General features: G+C 33.1%; 1 protein-coding gene across 1 annotated transcript; it reads left to right on the top strand.

The window, feature by feature from the left end:
• The first annotated feature begins 3,199 nt into the window (after window positions 1-3,199).
• LOC123704033 (cytosolic non-specific dipeptidase) lies at window positions 3,200-19,204 on the top strand. Its single transcript, XM_045652287.1, has 9 exons — window positions 3,200-3,610; window positions 3,955-4,152; window positions 5,273-5,534; window positions 7,331-7,478; window positions 9,581-9,681; window positions 11,119-11,249; window positions 13,475-13,597; window positions 16,722-16,880; window positions 18,782-19,204. The coding sequence occupies exons 1-9, from the start codon at window positions 3,344-3,346 to the stop codon at window positions 18,830-18,832; spliced, it is 1,440 nt and encodes a 479-aa protein (XP_045508243.1). The 5' UTR covers window positions 3,200-3,343; the 3' UTR covers window positions 18,833-19,204.
• Window positions 19,205-20,783: the final 1,579 nt, after the last annotated feature.

The following is a 20,783-nucleotide window of genomic DNA, read 5'->3' as shown; positions in this document are numbered from 1 at the left end:
CATATTTATATTATAGACTAGCTTCCGCCCGCGACTCCGTCCGCGCGGATGTCGGTCTTCGCGTGGATGGTTTATTTCTCCATTTTGAGTAACTCTGACAATGACATCTTATAAATATCTATTGGACCCAAATATAGCGGTTCTACAGAACAACGTCTATGGATAAAACTGAAAAATTAAGATTAATTTTATTCTACGTATTTTTCCAGGATAAAAAGTATCCTATTTTACGCCCAGGATAATAAGGTATAATTATACCAAGTTTCATCGAAATCGAACCGTTAGTTTTCACGTGATGCCTTCACATACAGACAGACAGACAGACAGACAGAAAGACAGACAGACAGACAGACAAAAATTTTTTTAATCACATAATTGGGTTGGGTATCGATCCAGTAACACCCCCTGGTATTTATTTTTTCAATATTTTCAATGTACAGAATTGACCCTTCTACAGATTTATTATATGTACCTATAGATGGAGTGTAACTTGTTGGGAGGATATAAAAGAATAAAGCTATCATTAAAAGGTTAACACGCTTTCCAGACGTTTTGGAGGGAAAGAGGGCTAAGAGGTAACTACCTTTTTTTTATAATGGGGAAATCTTCCAAAGATACCCACGCCCCCTGGGAAAGAGCCGTGGGTTATGTCGGATTCTTACCGACTAAAACCCCACTGTGTTCCGTCGAGCCGCTTTAATGATGGGGCCGCGGGTATTGGTTGGAATTCTTCCGCGACGGTCGCGACGGGTTCCTCAGTCCTCACGGTAATGTTGACGCATTTATTATAATCGCGATAGCGAAATTTTAACCTTACTTACATAATTATATGCCTATTGTTATACTTCTTGGTTATACTTAGTGGTTATACTTATATAGAAATACTTACGTTTCTTATTTTTCTTCTTCGTTAATTTTTATAAAGTTAGTAACACAGAACAGTAAGGTTAGTAAATAAATAAAAAAGTTTAAAAGTTATCGATGGATCTTACCTAGGTACCTTATAAGTGCTTATAATTTATATAGGTAGCTATTCACAGTCGTCCATTATTAATGGGCTACAGCCGATTGTATATTCAGTACTTCGTTTATTTTGCTATCTTTTCCCACCTGGTAATCAATTTATATATCCTACATAGGTAGCCCTTGCCATTTAGCCCAATCTTAGATCATTAGCCCAATAGAACTATCGAATTTTCCTAATTTCTTATTAAATTCTAAATCTCACCCTTGAAAGTTTTCCTCGTAAAAATATACAGTGTTATGTACCTATTTAATGTAAGAAAAATATATATTTGCTAATGACGTCTTACACCTTTGGGTTTAGTCAGGTTTAGTCACAGGTTTAGTATTCATCATTGTGGTACCTATTCTTATGCACGACTGGCAAAAAAGTGGTAACATCATTGTCAAATTTTTGCTTCTAGTAACTCTATACAACTCGACAACGTCAGTTAAACAGTCGTTGTCAGTTGTCAGTTGTCATGATCAATGTCAATATTGTCGAGATAGTGTGGTATCGTTATGTACCTATATATAACGTTCGCGGGTATCACGATGGTTACGTTATCGTTATTAAACCGAAACTATATGAGCTTCGTAATTACTACTAATGGTATTTCTTTACTTTTAAAGTTTTAAAGCTGATGCAGAAAAATTAAAACAAAAACCTTTTTACTCAATATCATTTAACTCAGGCCCCGGAATCACAGACACAATAGAAAATCTATTGTGCTCGGGGCTCAATTGGTTAATAGAATAGTTAAACTACCTACTAAAGGAAATTAATCATGCCTTTACGTTTTGCATTTTGATGAAGGTAGGTAGGTAATTAATAACAAATAAGACACGACCTCACTTCTATAACGCCTCGTCTAGTATACATGATAATTATGATGATAAATAAATATACACATACTTTAAAAATGGAAGTTCTCACATTTTGAAGTGGTTGGTCAATTCTTTATCTTTAAGCTCCTTTTGGATATAGGTATTTAGGTATTTATGACTAATGTAATGCAAAGTACATTCATTATTCAAAGTCACACCGAGGTTTATAAACATCACCAAATAAACTCTTTAAATTACATGATAATATTTTTTTTTATTAAACTTGTAATTTGGGAGTTGCGATAATGTACCTATCGAAATTTGTCGTAATCCAATATTATTAATGTTGTTAATAAAATAAAAATAAGAGAAAAAACAATGAAAAAAAATCGAGGAATGAATTACCTAAGTGATGAATAAATGTAATTAAATACGTTACGTACTTATAAATTCGGTACCTACCTATTTATTAACTAAAGGATAAGTAGAATTGAATATAAATCAAAGAGTAAAATATATGATATAGTAAATGTTATGGATACTTTTCTATCCCTTGTACTAGTCTAATAATTATTATAAAACAACTAGGTACCTACAATCTCAAAAATTTGAACGCGGTAATGATATCATAAATTCTATACCTACACGGTCTAATCGTTTAGTGTGCACAGGTATTTTATCGTAACTATTACAGATATTAAAAAACTTTAAACTGATATCGAAAGTAATGAGTAAAATGACAATAATAACTTTTTAAAAATAAAACGGGAAATATCCAAAATAGTTACATTAAACACTCCCATACATTTTGTGTTCAAAGCAAATGTTCGAAGTGACGTCCACGTTTTGGAATACTTGTATTCAACACAGAGCTCTATTTATAGTTTTTAAATGAATTTTCATTAAAATTTACGAAGTAATTTAAGCACAAAACCAAAAAAGAGCAACAATTTTTCATATAACATGTTTAGGATAGTCATATCTCATACTAAATGTATGGGAGTGATTGATGTAAATTTTTTGGACATTTCCCGTTTTATTTTTAAAAAATTTTAAATTGTCATTTTACTCATTAGGTAAAGGGCTTTCGATATCAGTTTAAAGTTTTATGATATCTTCAATAGTTACGGAATAATCGCCTGTGCACACTTAACGATAACGATTACAGTTTACACCCTGTATACCTAATGTCCTAATAGGTATTTAACTAGGTCAATGTGTCGGTTAAAAATAATTATTGCCTACGTCTAAAAGCACAAAGATTATAGATATTAGGTTCTAATATTATCATTTATCACGTTTCACAATCGACGTTATTCGGTTATTGATTTCCCATCACTAGTGACTGGAATGCAAAATAATGCAATGTCTTCTTTATTACGCCAACTGCCAAGTGCTGCGTGTTTGTTGTACAGTTTCGAATTTGCCGGTGATAAAGCGCCCCGTATTGACATATAAATTACGCCCCTATTATAAATTTTATTCAGTAACTCATCAGGAGGTAACCAAGAAGATGCCTTCAGAGAAAGTATTACCACAGATTTTTAAGTATGTTGACCAGAATGTTGATTCCTATAAGAACCTTTTAAAAGAAGCTGTAGCAATTCCGTCTGTATCATGTGATGTAAAATACCGCGATGACTGTGTTCGAATGGTTAATTGGACAAAGGAAAAATTGAAGGAGGTTGGAGCGAGTACCGAACTGCGAGACGTTGGATATCAAACAATTGATGGAAAGGACGTTAAATTGCCGCCTGTCCTGATTGGTACTTTGGGCAATGTAAGTTTTTATTTATTTCATACAAAAAACATTTAAATTATGAATTTTTAAAAATGTAATAAATTGGGAACACATTTCTTTAAAAAGTATGACATTCAGGTCCTTGTGATTTATCTTGTACAATAATTTATTTTCATAGGTAACTATAGGTTTTCATACAAAAATTTAATTAATTCGAGCACTTTGTATAAAAATATAAATAGAAAAAAATTAAATCAAATGAAATTCATACCTACTAAAAATCCCCTTTTTATAGACAAATTGGATATTACGTTGGATGGATTAATATAATGTGTAAGAAAACTTAATTTAGCATAAACATAAATGAAATGTTATATTACTAGGACCCCAAGAAAAACACCATCTGTATTTATGGGCATTTGGATGTACAACCAGCTTTAAAGTCTGATGGCTGGGAGTCGGAGCCCTTCGTACTAGTTGAGCGCAATGACAAACTGTATGGAAGAGGTTCAACTGATGACAAGGGACCAGTGTTGGGATGGCTTCATGCCATTAATGCTTACAAGGGTGTTGGTGAAGAGGTAACTATTTTATTTCAATATTTTGTGTAAAAGTTTTATCATTAACTAGCATACCGCCCGCAGCTTCACCCCCTTTCTCTAAAACATAATAAATTATATACTAAAACCTTCCTCTTGAATCACTCTATCTATTAAAAAAACTGCATAAAAATCTGTTGCGTAGTTTTAAAGATTTAAGCATACGAAGGGACATAGGGACAGATAAAGCGACTTTGTTTTATACTATGTAGTGATACTACTAGAAAGCTTTCAGTACAAATCAACAAATTGTGATAAAGAGTAATGTAATAATATGCAAAAAATAAGTCAAGAAGCAAATTGATAAAAAATATACTACGATAATAAGATAACAATACATTCGTTACAAATTTTTGTACCATTATCAAGACTATCATAATTATTTAATGATAACAAATTGTTACCATTTGTGTATATTATTATTGTTTTTATCTCTGTTCATGTAATTAAGATCTAGAATTATGATACATTGTTAAATGTATGATTGAATTATGTTGTATTCAGCTGGATTTCTTGGGTTGAAAAATGGAAATATCAACCAAAAACATAAAAAAATAAACACACATTTATAAAAGCACAAAACATTTATCAAGCATTATAAAAATGTTCAATACAAGTTTTGCTTATTTACTATTATTATTATTAATGAAAATTAATATAAGGTATTTTTATTGGATGAATCTATGGTTTGCCCAATACTCGCAGATAATAGAAAAAAATTCATTCAAAAATTTTCATTTCACATTAAAAATTAAAAACTCACTACTATTAAATAGTAGTACTATTTTCAAGTGAAAACTTAACTCCAGCATTATAAATCACTAGCTTACCGCACGCGGCTTCGCCCGCGTTTTCAAAGAAAAACCCGCATAGTTCCCGTTCCCGTGGGATTTCCGGGATAAAACCCATAAATGTGTTAATCCAAGTTACCTTCTATATGTGTGCTAAATTTCATTGTAATTGGTTCAGTTGTATTTGCGTGAAAGAGAGAGAAAGAAACATACAAACACACATCTATCCTCACAAACTTTCGCATTTATAATATTAGTAGGATAGGAATATAGGATATTAGGCTTAGATACAATAAAGCTACTTTTTACAGCTGCCAGTAAATTTGAAATTCGTCTTTGAATGCATAGAAGAGTCTGGTTCGGAAGGATTGGATGAGCTGCTAATGACAAAATTGAAGCCTGAAGGGTTCTTCGATTCAGTTGATTATGTTTGCATTTCCGATAACTACTGGCTAGGAACAACTAAACCGTGCATTACATATGGGTTGAGAGGAATCAGCTATTACTTCTTGGAGGTGGAGTGTGCGAAAATGGACTTACATAGCGGTGTCTATGGTGGAACTGTGCATGAAGGTAAATTTATGGTGGTATATTTTTTGAATATAAATATCTATCTGTTACCTTTTTTCATAATATATCTTCTATAAATTTAAATGAATAAAATTCTAAGTCTTTGTTACCTTTATCATGATTGATTTTCCATATAACTATGTGCAGAGGCGGCTCGTGACAAAATTTTATGGGTGTTCACTTGAAATAAAACACTGAAAATACATGGTGTAAAGCAGTACAATTTAATTAAAAAAATACTTATAAAGGAAATGCATACGTCTTTCTTTTTGGTGTGCAAAAATATCTATAACTTGACACAATCTATTAACCTTCGTAAAATATGTATGTTTTCATCGACACGGTCATTGAACTCGCGTATTGACTTTCGGTACGCGGAATCTAGTGTTTTACGAATGTCTTGTCGTCCGATAGACGCCAATTGCAGTTCATTCGACAAATGGTTACCTACCGAGATTGTGAATGTTTTTTCATCTTGATTGAAAGATGAGCTAAGTCGTCAACGCCCGTTTCAGTCCAAGCACTCTCACCTCCGCCGGCCGCGCCCGCTTCAAATAAAAGACACGGAAAACAAAATAGTTTGTTGCTTTCATGTTCATCACAACCACACAACCACGGTGTTTCCACATATTGTTCGGATTTAAACACACGCGTATATGCTTTCGTTCTTGTCGTACATTTTTGCGTAAGGTCAAGTTCAGGCCGTGGCGGTCCCTTAGCTTTCAATTCAAGCCGAATTTGTAACGTTTTAACACACTTTTTAATGAACGCCACATTATAATTGTCCATTTTAACACTCACAAGTAATACTGATAACTACAGGCTATTTCAACAGTCAACACGTATCTTATGATTTTAATTAGAAAATTCCCGAATATACATTCGCGCGCGTGCAGTCAAGTTGACTAGAGTGTTTGTTTATATAGGCAACGTCGCGCGAAATCGCTGTCTTGTATGGGCGCCAGGGCGCGCGGTAAAAACGAACCGGCAACGTTTGCGGGAGCGGCGCTCCGAATTTTGCTATTTTTTCATAGAAAATCTTCTGTTTCACGCGCAGGACTCTGACAAAACTATCTCTTTCACTCCTATTGGATTTCGTATTAGAAATTGTACAAAATATTTTTTCATTGGAGCGCAATCGTGAGCGCTCCGCTACGCGCGTTTTATAATACAGTATTATACCTACAGGTGTATGGGATGATGGAATGATGGATATATTCATTGGTATTGCCGATAGTTTTTTTTTATTTTTACGATTACGATTGATTTTAAATAGTAATAATTAATATTAATAATGAAATTAAGGAGTATGATTTTATTATAATTATTTATGGGAGTTCACTGCACCAGCGCTCCTTAGGGCAAGCCGCCTCTGACTATGTGAATGAAAAACCTATTCAATAGACCAGTTGAAAGATTAACTGCAAATAAATAGCAAATAGTTATAATTACTATTATTTTATTCATACTAATTGAATATAGTTATTACATTATGCCTATGTTGTTTAATGTTTTTTGAATATTTATTCAGCATAGCCTCAATTTATACAGTTGTCATGGTGTCAATATTTATTTATTCAATTAGACTTCTTCTAGAAGCACTTTTGAATTGTTATAACATATTCCTATCATTTACCACCGATTGGGAAAGCAGTATCTATGAAGAAGAACCAGCAAGAAACTTCATAGTTGCTCTTTTAAATTCAAATCAAACAAAATAAAAAACGAATGTAACATTGTTTTTATATAAATAATTATTTTTATATCCATTTTATGTATTTTTATTTTGTATTTTGCAGCAATGACGGACTTGATTTACTTGATGAACACACTAGTGGATAAGAATGGAAAGATTCAAGTAACAGGAGTTTATGACTCTGTAGCACCCTTGACGGAAAACGAAAAGAAGTTATATGATACTATCGATTTTGACCCTGAAGCTTACAGGTATGTTCATTGTTCTTTGTTATGTACTGAATATGTCCCTAGTCAATTAAATAGGTTCGATCAGGTTTCAAATAAAACAATCTTTAAAATCGGTTCACTCAGACCAAAGTTAGGGCCAATAAACTAAAAAAATGTGTGCGTGTACTAGTGTACACACGTAAGAAGTGAAACTTCTTTGTGACCTTATTTTTCAAAAAATAATTTACTATATGCAACTTTACAGAAATACGTCGAATCACGCGTGGTAGAGATAAGAAAAGGTTGGCGCGTAACGGAAAAATGTCACGCGTAACGAAAAAATGTTACACTAAATTTTTTTCCAACCCCGTAATAGAAGTTTCACTTCAAAAAAAAAACAATACTGTGTACCTCCTCCATTTATTGAAGTAGGTTGAAAAATGAAAATTCACCAGCGGCGCCGAATGTGATGACGTCATCCAAATTAATCTAGCATTTTGGGGTTCTACTTTTCTAGCAGGTTCGCGGGCAAATGTGCGAGGTTTCATAAGATTTCATGTAAAGAATTCTAAAGTTCGTTTCGTTCGACGAGTTCTTTTCGAAAAAGTGTGCGTTCACCTGTTATATTTTTTTACTATTCATTGTACTTTAAACATATGTTTTAAAAAGTTATTGATGGATAACCATTATTTTCACACAAGCTTATGAACAAAATAATTGCTAAATTTATTTCTCGAAACTGTATGCGGAAAGTGCTTTATATTTATACAAAACCAAAATTGTTTTAAATCGCAGTTAATATGTTGTTTTTAATTTCAACGCGATTAGTGTTTTTTTTTTAATTTTTTTTTGTCATTTAAACCGTTAAGTAATTAATCATCTATGCTAATATTATAAAGCTGAAGAGTTTGTTTGTTTGTTTGAACGCGCTAATCTCGGGAACTACTGGTCCGATTTGAAAAATTCTTTCGGTGTTAGATAGCCCATTTATCGAGGAAGGTTATAGGCTATATATTATCATCACACTACGACCAACAGGAGTGGAGCCACAGGGGTGAAACCGCGCGGAGCAGCTAGTAATAAATAAAATTAAACCCATGTTTTTTTCTATATGTAGATGATGGATGAAAGAACATTATTCTTTTCTATAAGTATTTATATTTTACGATAGCTATTAGACGTTCGAAGATGTATAAAATTAAAAATAAATGTGGTTTTAAAATGAAAACTCGGATAATCCGATAAAATAATGGCACTTTGCGGCTGTCGTAACATTCTTGTGGTTAACGGCAGATTAACATTAAATAAAATAACGCTAAAAGCGAGGGGCTTTATAATTTAAAACGCGTCTGACTATGTCTCTGGTATGTTAGCTCGCAAACGGATGCACCGATTTTCTTTTATTTTTTGTGTCATAGAAATTTTTTTATGAAAATGTGTTCAGTCGTTGAATATCATGAGCTCTTTTCTTTTGTGGTTGATGAGGGGATCTGGTCCCCTGAGCTTACTTCCTTATTTCACAACTCCCGCAATATGGGTATCAAAGAGTAAATAAGTACATAGTTACAATACAACTGTACTAGTAAAATACTTTACACAATTTAAATGCTATAATTAAAATAATTTTAAGTATACATCACTTTTAAAATGTTTAAGTAAATTTGTAGTATAATTTATAAATAGTACACTTTCAGGATAATTCATACTAACAATTTAGATATTTGAGCTACATTCTTATCAATGTATTAATAAATGAATGTTAACATGTTGATAATAATGTAATTGACATTAAATTATGCAACATATAAGGACTCGGTGTGATTACATTATCAGTGAATGTACTTTCTGTTGATAAGCTGGTTGTTGTACTTTTAAAATGGAGTTTAAATAAAAAAATAAAAGTAATTAACACATCTTGATCAATACTCAATACTTTTCTTAATTAAAAAAAAATATGTCTTGATAACATGGATTATTCTAATTCAAATTAAATTAGCAATTCCATTTCATTTAGAATATTTTTTACATTCTTTTTATTTATCAAAAATATTATCAAGCTTATCCTAAACCTTAACTACTGCTGAACACTACCTATGTACTCGTCAATATAAATATTTAGATTAAAATGTAAAATATTTTTACAGGCAATCGATAGCAGCTCACAAACTAGCGCACAATGGTGTGAAGGAACAGCTTCTGATGCACAGGTGGAGGTACCCGAGCCTATCTCTTCACGGCATTGAAGGTTCGCATATTTAAGGGTCTTTAAGTGTAGTGTGAACGAGTACCAACAAAGGAAGCGCGTACCATCTTCGGCCACATCTTAGCTTTCAGTAAAGATATTGGACAAACGCTTCCGTATCAAGAATTAAAAAATAAAAATGTGTGCGTGTACACGTAAAAAGTGAAACTTCTTTATGGCCTTATTTTTCAAAAAATAATTTACTATATGCAACTTTACAGAAATACGTCGAGTCACGCGTGGTAGGTATAAGAAAAAGATGGCGCGTAACAGAAAAATGTCATGCGTAACGAAAAAATGTTAAACTTAATTTTTTTCCAACCCCGATAAAGAAGTTTCACTTCAAAAATTACAGAGCTATTACATCAAACGAGCAAATACATTTACAAAAAATCATTCTAGCCCCACTATGAAAGAATTTGACTCTTTTAAATTAACCAAGCGTAGAACATTCTTTCGTTGTTCTTAGTGCGTTCGAAAAGATCCTATGCAATGTTCTAATACTTAACACTGAATACGAGTTTTCGTTTACACTAATTTATAAAATATTACAAAATAATGTTTGCTTGTTATGTTCGTTTGATGTAAATACACCGTTTATAACAAATCTATGGAGAAATTTATTTCAGTGCAATACACAATACAAAACACATGTTTGCAAATAGTAGTAGGTACATAAACCGTGGACACAAACGGTATGATTATACAGTAATTTTGGTGTATCTATACTAATGTAATTATGAAGCTGAATAGGTTTGTTTTTTCGGTTAAATGCGTTAGTCTCAGAAACTGCTACATTTTTGTCTTTTTAGCAAAGTTATAAGGCTATAACATAATTATACGTTTAATAAAGGTGAAGCACCAAAAATGTTTAAAACTATTCCTTTTAAAAGCAGACGAAGTTGCGTGTATCGCTAGTACATTATAACTTCATGGACATATCAATTTTAATTTATCAACTCATTAATTATATCAATTTTTTTGTTTACTCGCAATAAGCGTCAAGTGTAAGCCGTTTAAGATGTTTTTGTGCGTAAATGATTACGTAAAAGTTATTAGTATTCGTATTTGGATTTATGCTATTTAAGCTAATTAATTAATAAAATAAAATGTGTCAAAAATTAATGACGCAAAATATATTTTTTGTATATAATATCTATAATTTTTTATAATTAATCGATTCAAATAAAATAAGCTTACATAACTGTTCCTTTAAAATCATTTAGCATTACCAATTTATTAATGGTTTTTATAACTGATGTCTGAACTCTGAAAACATTCAGTTGTAAAAAAACATATGATAGCTTATAACTGTGTAGTAATTGATATACTAAGTATATTAATATCCTTTTAAATAACATAATGTAATGTTTGATTTATTTTATCTTTATACTTACTACAAATTGTAATAAATAATTAATTTTGGAATATTCGATATAGGTGCCGCTTTTCAACCGGGAGCAAAAACCGTGATTCCCGGAAAGGTGATTGGAAAATTCTCCATTCGTCTAGTCCCCAACCAAGAGCCGAAGGAAATTGAACAACTCGTATTTGATTATGTTAATAAAAAGGTGCGTATTTGAATATTATTGTAAGATGTTGATAGCTAGATGCTTAGCATAGCTAGCTAGAATAGCTTGATGTTTTATTATTAACTAGCTTTCCGCCCGCGGCTTCACCCGCGTTTTCAAAGAAAAACCCGCATAGTTTCCGTTCCCGTGGGATTTCTGGGATAAAACCTATCCTATGTCCCGGGGTAAAAAGTAGCCTATGTCCTTTCTCGGGTATCAAAATATCTTCATACCAAATTTCATGCAAATTGGTTCAGTAGTTTAGGCGTGATTGAGTAACAGACAGACAGACAGAGTTACTTTCGCATTTATAATATTAGTATGGATTTGCAGTGAGTATGGATCTTCATCTTATCTTATAATATATATATAAATCTCGTGTCACAATGTTTGTCCTCAATGGACTCCTAAACCACTTAACCGATTATAATAAAATTCGCACACCATGTGCAGTTCGATCCAACTTGAGAGATAGGATAGGTTTTATCCCGGAAATCCCACGGGAAAGGGAACTATGCGGGGTTTTCTCTGAAAACGCGGGCGAAGCCGTGGGCGGAAAGCTAGTAAGTTCATATATTTTATAGTTGTTCTGGTATACTTACGCATATATTTGCTATTTTCACTCTGAAATTGTTTTTAATAATTTGTTTTGTTTGATCCTTTTTATGATTTGTATCGAATTTAATAAATTATACTTAAGTGAGGCTTGTGTAGTTCCAACCTAATTGATCTCGGCTTTTTAGGTCCGAGTTAATTGATACTTATAAAAAAATTTAACTTAAATATCAATTCAATTTATTAAATAGTGTAAATGCAAACTTGCCGCCTTGTTCGCGATAATAGTCTAATTAAATACCATGGTACATAATATATTATTTCATAGTTCCAACGTTATTATATTATTTATCGCGGAAATCAATATCTTCTGTTGTGCACAAATGATAATAGAGATGTATATGTCACATTCATCTGGTTGAATCTGCTGTGTGATTGAATGACTAGCGCGTTCACTGACTGACGACTTTAAATCTTTAAGATCTTTGAATCTTGCCAAAGAAGTTTCACTTCTGACACGTGTGAAACACACACGCTCTTTTTCATTTTTTTTGTATTAAATCTATACTAATATAATAAAGATGAAAAGTTTGTTTGTTTGTTTGAACGCACTAATCTCGGGAGCTACTGGTCCGATTTGAAAAAGTCTTTCGGTGTTAGAAAGTTCATTTATCGAGGAAGGCTATATATCATCACGCTAAGACCAACAGGAGCTGAGCCACGCGGTTGAAACCGTGGGGCTCTACAGGGTGTCTCAAAAGAAAGTTTATATTTTGTGGATGAATAAAAAAAAAGTAAGCGGTGTATTGAAAAAATGTTTATTAATTATTTAAGTGCATAATATGGGAATTTATTTCTTAAAAATAATATCGTCCAAATGCAGTCCATTGCGTTCACGGCACTCATTTAATCAAACAGTAAAATTACAGTATTTATGACAGCTCGGCAGGTACACACAGTGATGGCTGCCATGTCGTGCTGGATATTTTCTTTTAAATGCTCTAGAGAAGTTGGTTTGTTGGCATACACTTTAGATTTAAGATACCCCCACAAGAAATTATCAAGAATAGAAATTAGCGAGGAATTATTGGCCCTTACTTTTTCGAAGACGAAAGGGGCGTGCAGTTACAGTAAATTCAGAGCGATGGTAGACGAGTTTTTAGTGCCTGCACTGCAAAACTTTCCTGGCTATAACCAGAGAACATGGTTGCAGCAGGACGGAGCTACAACACACACATCCAATATGTCTTTACCTCGAATTCATGAAATTTTTCCGGGAAAATTGATCTCTAGGAGAGGTGATATAAATAGGCCTCCACGCAGCCCTGATTTAACTCCGATGGACTTTTTCTTGCGGGGGTATCTTAAATCTAAAGTGTATGCCAAAAAACCAACTTCTCTAGTGCATTTAAAAGAAAATATCCGACACGAAATGGCAGCCGGCACTGTGTCTACCTGCCGAGCTGTCATAAATAATTTTACTGTTCGATTAAATGAGTGCCGTGAACGCAATGGACTGCATTTGGACGATATTATTTTTAAGAAATAAATTCCCATATTATGCACTTTAATTACTTTTTTTTTTATTCATCCACAAAATATAAACTTTCTTTTGAGACACCCTGTATTTTCTCCCTTTTTTAATAAAAAATAAATAATAAACTCCACAGTGGGCAGAGCATGGGTCGCCGAACAAGATGCGTATCTGGGCGCAGAGCGGCCGCGCGTGGACCGAGAACCCCGACCACCCGCACTACCAGGCAGCCGCTAGAGCCACTAAGATGATTTACCAGGTAAACTAAAATCTCTACACAATCTACTAAAACTCAATCATTTATTTATTCAATTAGACTTCTTATAAAAGGACTTTTGTATCGTCATAACCTTTGTTACATTTACCACCGATTCGGAAAGCTGTAGGAGAAGAACTACAAGAAGCTCTTGCTCTTTTATAATCATGTCATGTTTATAAAATATTCTCGTGTCACAATGTTAGTTACCATACACCTCGGAAATGGCTGGACTATTTTATGGTGCCTTTTGTGTAGATCTGAGAATCGGTTAACATCGATTTTTCTTACCCCTTATGCTACGGCCACACTACCTTACCGTCTACCGGGCTGTTACCGCAATAATTATGGCATTAAATTACCGTCTAAATTACTGCATGAACTGGTGTGGTTACACTACAGTTTACCTAGATATGTCGGTAATTATTGGCATTTACCGCAGCAAAAAAATATTAGTTAATAATTAATATATAATATGGTTTCTGTAATAATTCATCAAGGATTCTTTCTTTTTAAAAAGGATTTTTTCTTTTTCAAATCATCTATTGTACTTGGAAATGATAAATTTTGTTTGATCCGACGCCACGCATCATTGTGTACACTGCGATGTTTATAGTTCTTCTGTTGGGTATCCCCAAGATCCCAAAGAGAAGAATTCCAAGAATTCAAAAAATTTGCACCATCGAGCGCTTTTTCATTTGACCACTCCATGTCGGTCGATACGTGCGTCGCCGGTGAGCTCATATTGCACACTGGACAAACGGTAGTGTGGCCGCATACGCAATAATTACTGCGGTAATCTTCTTTGATGTGCGAAAGAATACCGCCGCCGGAGCTATTGCCTACCGCCATTTGTCATATTGATTGGCATTGTAGAATTATGGCCATAAGTCGTGGTTACACCTAGGTGTTGTTAAAGTTGTGGCAATAATTATTGGCATATCACGGTAGTGTGGCCGTAGTATTAGTGAGAGTAAGGCATAACAACGTTTGCCGGGACGTCTATGCACGATTAAATGGGTTTTTAATAAGTTTTTAATAATGCACAATTAAATGAGTTTAAATCGCGATGTATTCTCCCTTTTTTTTGCTTTTGTTTTCGACACTTGTGGATATAAATCGAATTCTTCTACTCTCTTGTTTGCATTTGTTTATTGTAGGCTTTTTATTCGTAAAGCCTTAGTGTAACATTTTGATTTCAAATACGAAATTTAAAGAAAACCCATTTCATGAAACCCTTTTTTGTTTTTGTAAAAATAAAATCAACTACATAATACTTTTAAGAGATCTCACAATGTTATGCATGTCTCTGTATGTACTAATATTTTAACAGTATGTTTTGAATGATAAATGAATCATGAAGCAAATAATTGAACAAATTTTATTATGTAAACTACGGAAATGTTCAGTTGAATTGCATCCGAGATAAAACACATGTTCGTGTCATTGACCGCTATCAATTATTTACAGTAGATATAGGAACATACTCAATTTGTGTTAGATATGATAGAGATATACTTTAGTTACATTAACATACTGAATAAATATTATAATTACTTACTTGTTATGGTTAATTTCCTTTTTATCAAAATATTTATTCGTGCACTTCAAAGTTAATGGGAAAATTATTCAAGAAAATTCCATTAAACACGTTTATAGCATTCTTTGAAGAAAATGGTACTATTTAGTTTAAATTTGAAATATTTATTAAAGTGAAACTTTTATTACATCGTCTCAAACTTTTTGGTCTGTGTAGCGCATGTCGCGTGACGCACGATACGTACGATAATTATCGTACAAATACGATAATTTTTTATATATTTATTTAGATATAAAGCATTTGAATGGTATAGAACTAAATATCAAATTCAATAAAGGCCGCGTTCCATCATTGTTGAATCATCTCAAAAGAAGGCTCGGAGTGACACATAAAACTGAAAGAGTATACTGAATACTTACGAATATATTCTTTTGCTCTGGCAGGATCATGGATGGCCGAGATAGGCATTACCCGAGCATGGCGATAGACGCGGGTTCGAATCCCGCAGTGTGATCGATTTTCTATTCTTTACAAACTTCCTTATCTTTCTTTTTATAAAAGTCCGCTTTCAGCCTGTATTTAACATTTATGTCATGTTTATGTACACAAAATATTTAAAAATCGGAGCCGAACTAGGCTAACTAGAGTCCTGTATTTCGGCTTACAGCACTATCATCTGATAGATCCAGTATTAAAAAAATATCAGCTGTATTTTCTCCATAGATAAAAAAGAACGAGTGTGCCGAGCACACGCGTCAGAAGTGAAACTTCTATGGCAAGATTGAAAGATACTAAAATCGTCGTCGTTTCTCCACGACGTGACGGAATTGCCATGACGCGACCTTGAAATTTTACTCTCAACGCGCTTAAAGAAGTTTCACTTCAAAAAAATATTAGCTGTGACACCCGGATGGAACGAAGTTTTAAGTTAGAGAGAGACAGACAGAGAAACAGGCGCACGCCGTACGGCTTACAACTATAGCAAAGTGTTGTTATTAGCTAGTTCAATAAAGAAACGAATCTTCAATGGCGGCGCTTATCATTCCCTCTCGCTCACACACGGCCGTACGGTATGCAAAAAAAAAGGGAAAAATTAAATCACTAAAATGTATTTGATTTTCCCTATAATAGTTTTTATCATAAATTTACAATGACAATAATTATGCATTTGCGAAAGTAAATAATGTTTTATTGGAATTTGACAAAATATGTTCTTTGGGAAAAGTTGTTCAGTTTTATGGGCTTATTACAAGTATTATGGGGATTTTATTACATTCTGTATACGTAAATATGATAATTCATATAAATACACAAATACAATAACAAAAAAGTTTGTCAACAAACAATTTGAAATAATTAATAAAATAATTATCAATTTACGTTATTTTTATTTTCTTTTTTGCTGATCCTACCATCTGTCAAAGTCAGCTTTGGCCGCCATTGAAGATTCGTTTCTTTATTGAACCAACTAATACAACTTTTCATCTTAATTTTTTCCGTCCTGCCCCCTTTCGCAACGCGCGATAGGGAACTTAGTTCCAAAAAAAAAAACAAAAATTGATGAATTCTTTTATTTCCAAATTCCAGACGGACCCAGACATGTCACGTGAAGGTGGTTCAATCCCAGTGACAATCACACTCCAAGAGGCGAGTGGTAAGAACGTGCTGCTGCTGCCGATGGGCGCCGGGGATGATATGGCGCATTCGCAGAACGAGAAGCTCAACGTGAGGAACTATATCGAGGGGGTGAGTTTGTTTGTTTGTTTATTTATTTACAAAAAAGAGGTCTGTTCCTTTTGAACGGTCTCGAACTTGTCTGGCTGGGCAAAAGTATTTGCAACTCTAATGAGGGAGCGATTTTATTTGTTTACTAGGTTTCCGCCCGCGGCTTCGCCCGCGCAGTCAACGAAAACCCGCATAGTTCCCGTTCCCGGGATTTCCGGGATTGCGTCATTTTTCCGGGATAAAAAGTAGCCTATGTCCATATGTCCACATAGGCTACTTTTTCTACCTCCTTACCAAATTACTTACTTTATTAATTACTTACTTTAATTAATTACTTTTTATATCTCCTTACCAAATTTCATGAAAATTGGTCCAGTAGTTTAGGCGTGAATGAGTAACAGACAGACAGACAGAGTTACTTTCGCATTTATAATATTAGTATGGATGGTTAATCAGGGCGATTAAAAACAACTTTCAATAATGTTCTTCTCAACTCTAAAACGTTAAAAATATTTTCAACTTATAAATTTTCAGATATGTGTGTAAAAAACAAAATTGGCAGTTGAAAAAGTTTAGTTTACCTCCAAATTTAAGTTTTTCTCGGTTTATGATTTTTAGAGTAAGTGTGAGAATGGTCCTGATAAACGGAAGAGCGACATATTTTTAAGGGCTGATTTTTCAATTCGTGGTTAAAATTTATTTGTCGAATAACGTATTAAACTACCATTTCAAAAATGTATTCTTATTGCCCGTATTTGACAGTATACGGGTGACATTTTAATATTATCGTGTAGGTAATACTTTATTCGACGGGTAAGTATTATTCAAGGATTGAAAAATCGGCCCTAAATTAGATTAACGGATAAAATAAATATTAAGAATAAGATTGACGTGAACATTGAATACCTCACGATAGTGTTTTAAATAAAAGTAACTTAATTTTTACATATAATACCATATAATAAATTAAAAAAAAACACTATAACGAACATGATTGACGTGAATGACGCTCTCTGTTCAGTATTTTAAGTTCGATAAAATAACAAGCAATCCAAATAAATTAACAAATCAATCGCGTTTGAATAGTATTGAAATGAAATAATAGGATTCAAATGAAATCCATACTAATACTAATATTATAAATGCAGTAAGCAAGTAACTCGGTCTGTCTGTCTGTAACTTAATCACGCCTTAACTACTGAACCAATTTGCATGAAATTTAGTATAGAGATATTTTGATACCCGAGAAAGGACATAGGCTTCTTTTTACCCCGGGACATAGGAATGGTTTTATCCCGGAAATCCCACGTGATCGGGAACTATGCGGGTTTTTCTTTGAATGCGCGGGCGAAGCCGCAGGTGGAAAGCTAGTAGTACTCTTATAAATCAATGACAAGAAAACAACGTATGTATTATTTTTATAAATTGAATTGTCTTCTCGTTCCATTGTCGTTAGTGGATTGGAACTGAGAACTTTAAGATCTGAGACGATTATTTTATTAAATGTATATCCGCGGATTACGAATTTTACTCTCGACGCAAATGGGCCACAGACCACAGCCACTAGTGGCCAACAACAGCCACTTTTCATATATTTTGTAGCCGGTAGCGACTACTCGCTACAGAAGTGTCGCTGGCCACCGGTGGCTGTGTTCGTTGGCCTATTTGCGCCAACGACCAACCCCCAAAGTTTTATTCAAGTGTCAAAATAATAGAATATACACACATACATACATATAACAATTTCTCTTTCCATTTATCGAAATTGAATTATGAACCGAGGTTCTTTATTTCAGAATAGTTTTGACATGCGCGAGAACCAGTTTATTCATATAATATTATTGAGTTAATTATATTATGTTTAATTATTATGATTGGATTGATCGCTTTTCAAACTTAGTAATGCTAATGTTTTTTTCCAGATAAAACTATTCGCCGCATATTTGTACGAAGTCAGCAAATTACCTAAATAGGGAGCGACATCTACAGATAATTGCAGCCACTGCAAAAATTCAGTCGAAATTTAAAATTGATCAGTATTTTTTTCAATTATAGTGATTGGTCTTGCCAGAGTTTATTCATTTCTTAAAATTAGCACACTAAAGCTGCCTTACAATTTATTATATTTGATATTAAAAAGAAAAAGATAAACATTCCATGTCATTGAGTACAATGTGGAATTACTATGTAATACTCTTTTCCAAGAACGCTAGTTTTTTAATGTCTTAATTTTTTGCATAATATCACTATGTAATATATTTTAGTTGTATGTGCATAATATTCTGTTAAACAATCATAATAAAGTTGAATTTATCAAATGGTGCATAATAAAGGTTTTGTATTAATATGTTGTGTTTTATTTATCACTACATAGTATAACACAAAGTCGCTTTCTCTGTTCCCTTTGGATGCTTAAACCTTTCAAACTACGGAACGGATTTAGATGCGATTATTTCAATAGATAGAGAGATTAAAGAGGAAGGTTTTTAGTATACAGGGTGTAATCGTTAAGTGTGCACAGGCAATTATTCCGCAACTATTACAGATATCAAAAAACTTTAAACTGATATCGAAAGTACTTAACCTAATGAGTAAAATGGCCATAATAAATTTTTAAAAATAAAACGAGAAATATCTAAAAAATTAACTTGAAACCCACCCATACATTTAGTATGAGATACGAATATCCCATGTACATGGGTTGATCCAAAAGTAATGATAATCAATATTAAACAAGGTCATCACAGTTATAATAATTATGTAGTTCTCTAGATAGTCTTCTAATTAGAAAATATACTTAAATTTTATTTTTCCTAAACTTAAAAAAAAAACTTTGACTTCATCCACAAAAACCCCTCCACGCGGCCATCACTTCGCTGACGTCTTAAAATAATTTATTGCTAAGAAAGTGTTTCTTGTGCCGAGGAAAGAGATAAAAGTAAATAGGAGCTAGATCTAAAAAATAGTGTCCCTTCGTCCAGCATACTCACCATGGAATCCTGATATTTCATGAATGTCAAAAAACTGTTCTGAAATAGTGCTAAATAGTGCCCAAAGGAAAAAAATAGTGCTCTTGTACTTGCGAAGTTATAGCCATAGTTCGATGAGTATGCTGGACGAAGGTTTCGCCCAGCATACTCACCTCCGTCCGGAGAATCTGTATACGCTTCAAACATAATTCATACTTCAAAAAATAGTTCCCAAATAGTGCCAAACGGTGCCCAAAAAGAAAAAACAGTGCTCGAATAACTTCGGAGTTACAGGCTTCGTTCAGTGAGTATGCTGGGCGTAGGTTCTACGCCCAGCATACTCACCTCAGTGCGCGAATATCGAACGAGCTATAGGTACAATTTACGTCTCAAAAAATTGTGCTTGAAATAGTGCCCAATATCAGTCCAATTTTTGCTTGACTTTTGACCTAGAAAACCATTAAATTTGATTGTAAACTTCTACATACTAACGTAAAATGGGGTACAGTCGTCGACACATGTTTTTGGACAAAAATATTAAACTTTCTAATTGTAGACTTCATGTTATTGGAAATAATTATGGTATTTTCTCACATGTCAAAAACTTTCGATTAAATGCATTATTATATATTTTATAAATAATAATAAATGAATGAAACTTTAAGCGTAAATGAAGTCTATTACTTCATTGCATTGTGTGTTTGTCTGAATAAAAACAGTCATTTGCAGAGCCAATAAAATTAATATCTTGAAAAATTGTAAAAAGGAAATTATACAGTTTCTTTTTGTATATATGTTGCAGGCAAAACTTATAACCAGTCAAAACTAGTACTGTGACATAGTTATACAAATTTTTAAAACTCTTTCCAATAGTTTCATCAATGAAAGGTTTAGCAATAAAAAACATTTTTAATTACTTACGTTATTTATTACTATTTAAAGGGCCAAAGTAATC

This window comes from Colias croceus, chromosome 2 (genome assembly GCF_905220415.1).
Source record: "Colias croceus chromosome 2, ilColCroc2.1".
Lineage (NCBI taxonomy): Eukaryota > Metazoa > Arthropoda > Insecta > Lepidoptera > Pieridae > Colias > Colias croceus.
This window is presented reverse-complemented; position numbering and strand designations above follow the sequence as displayed.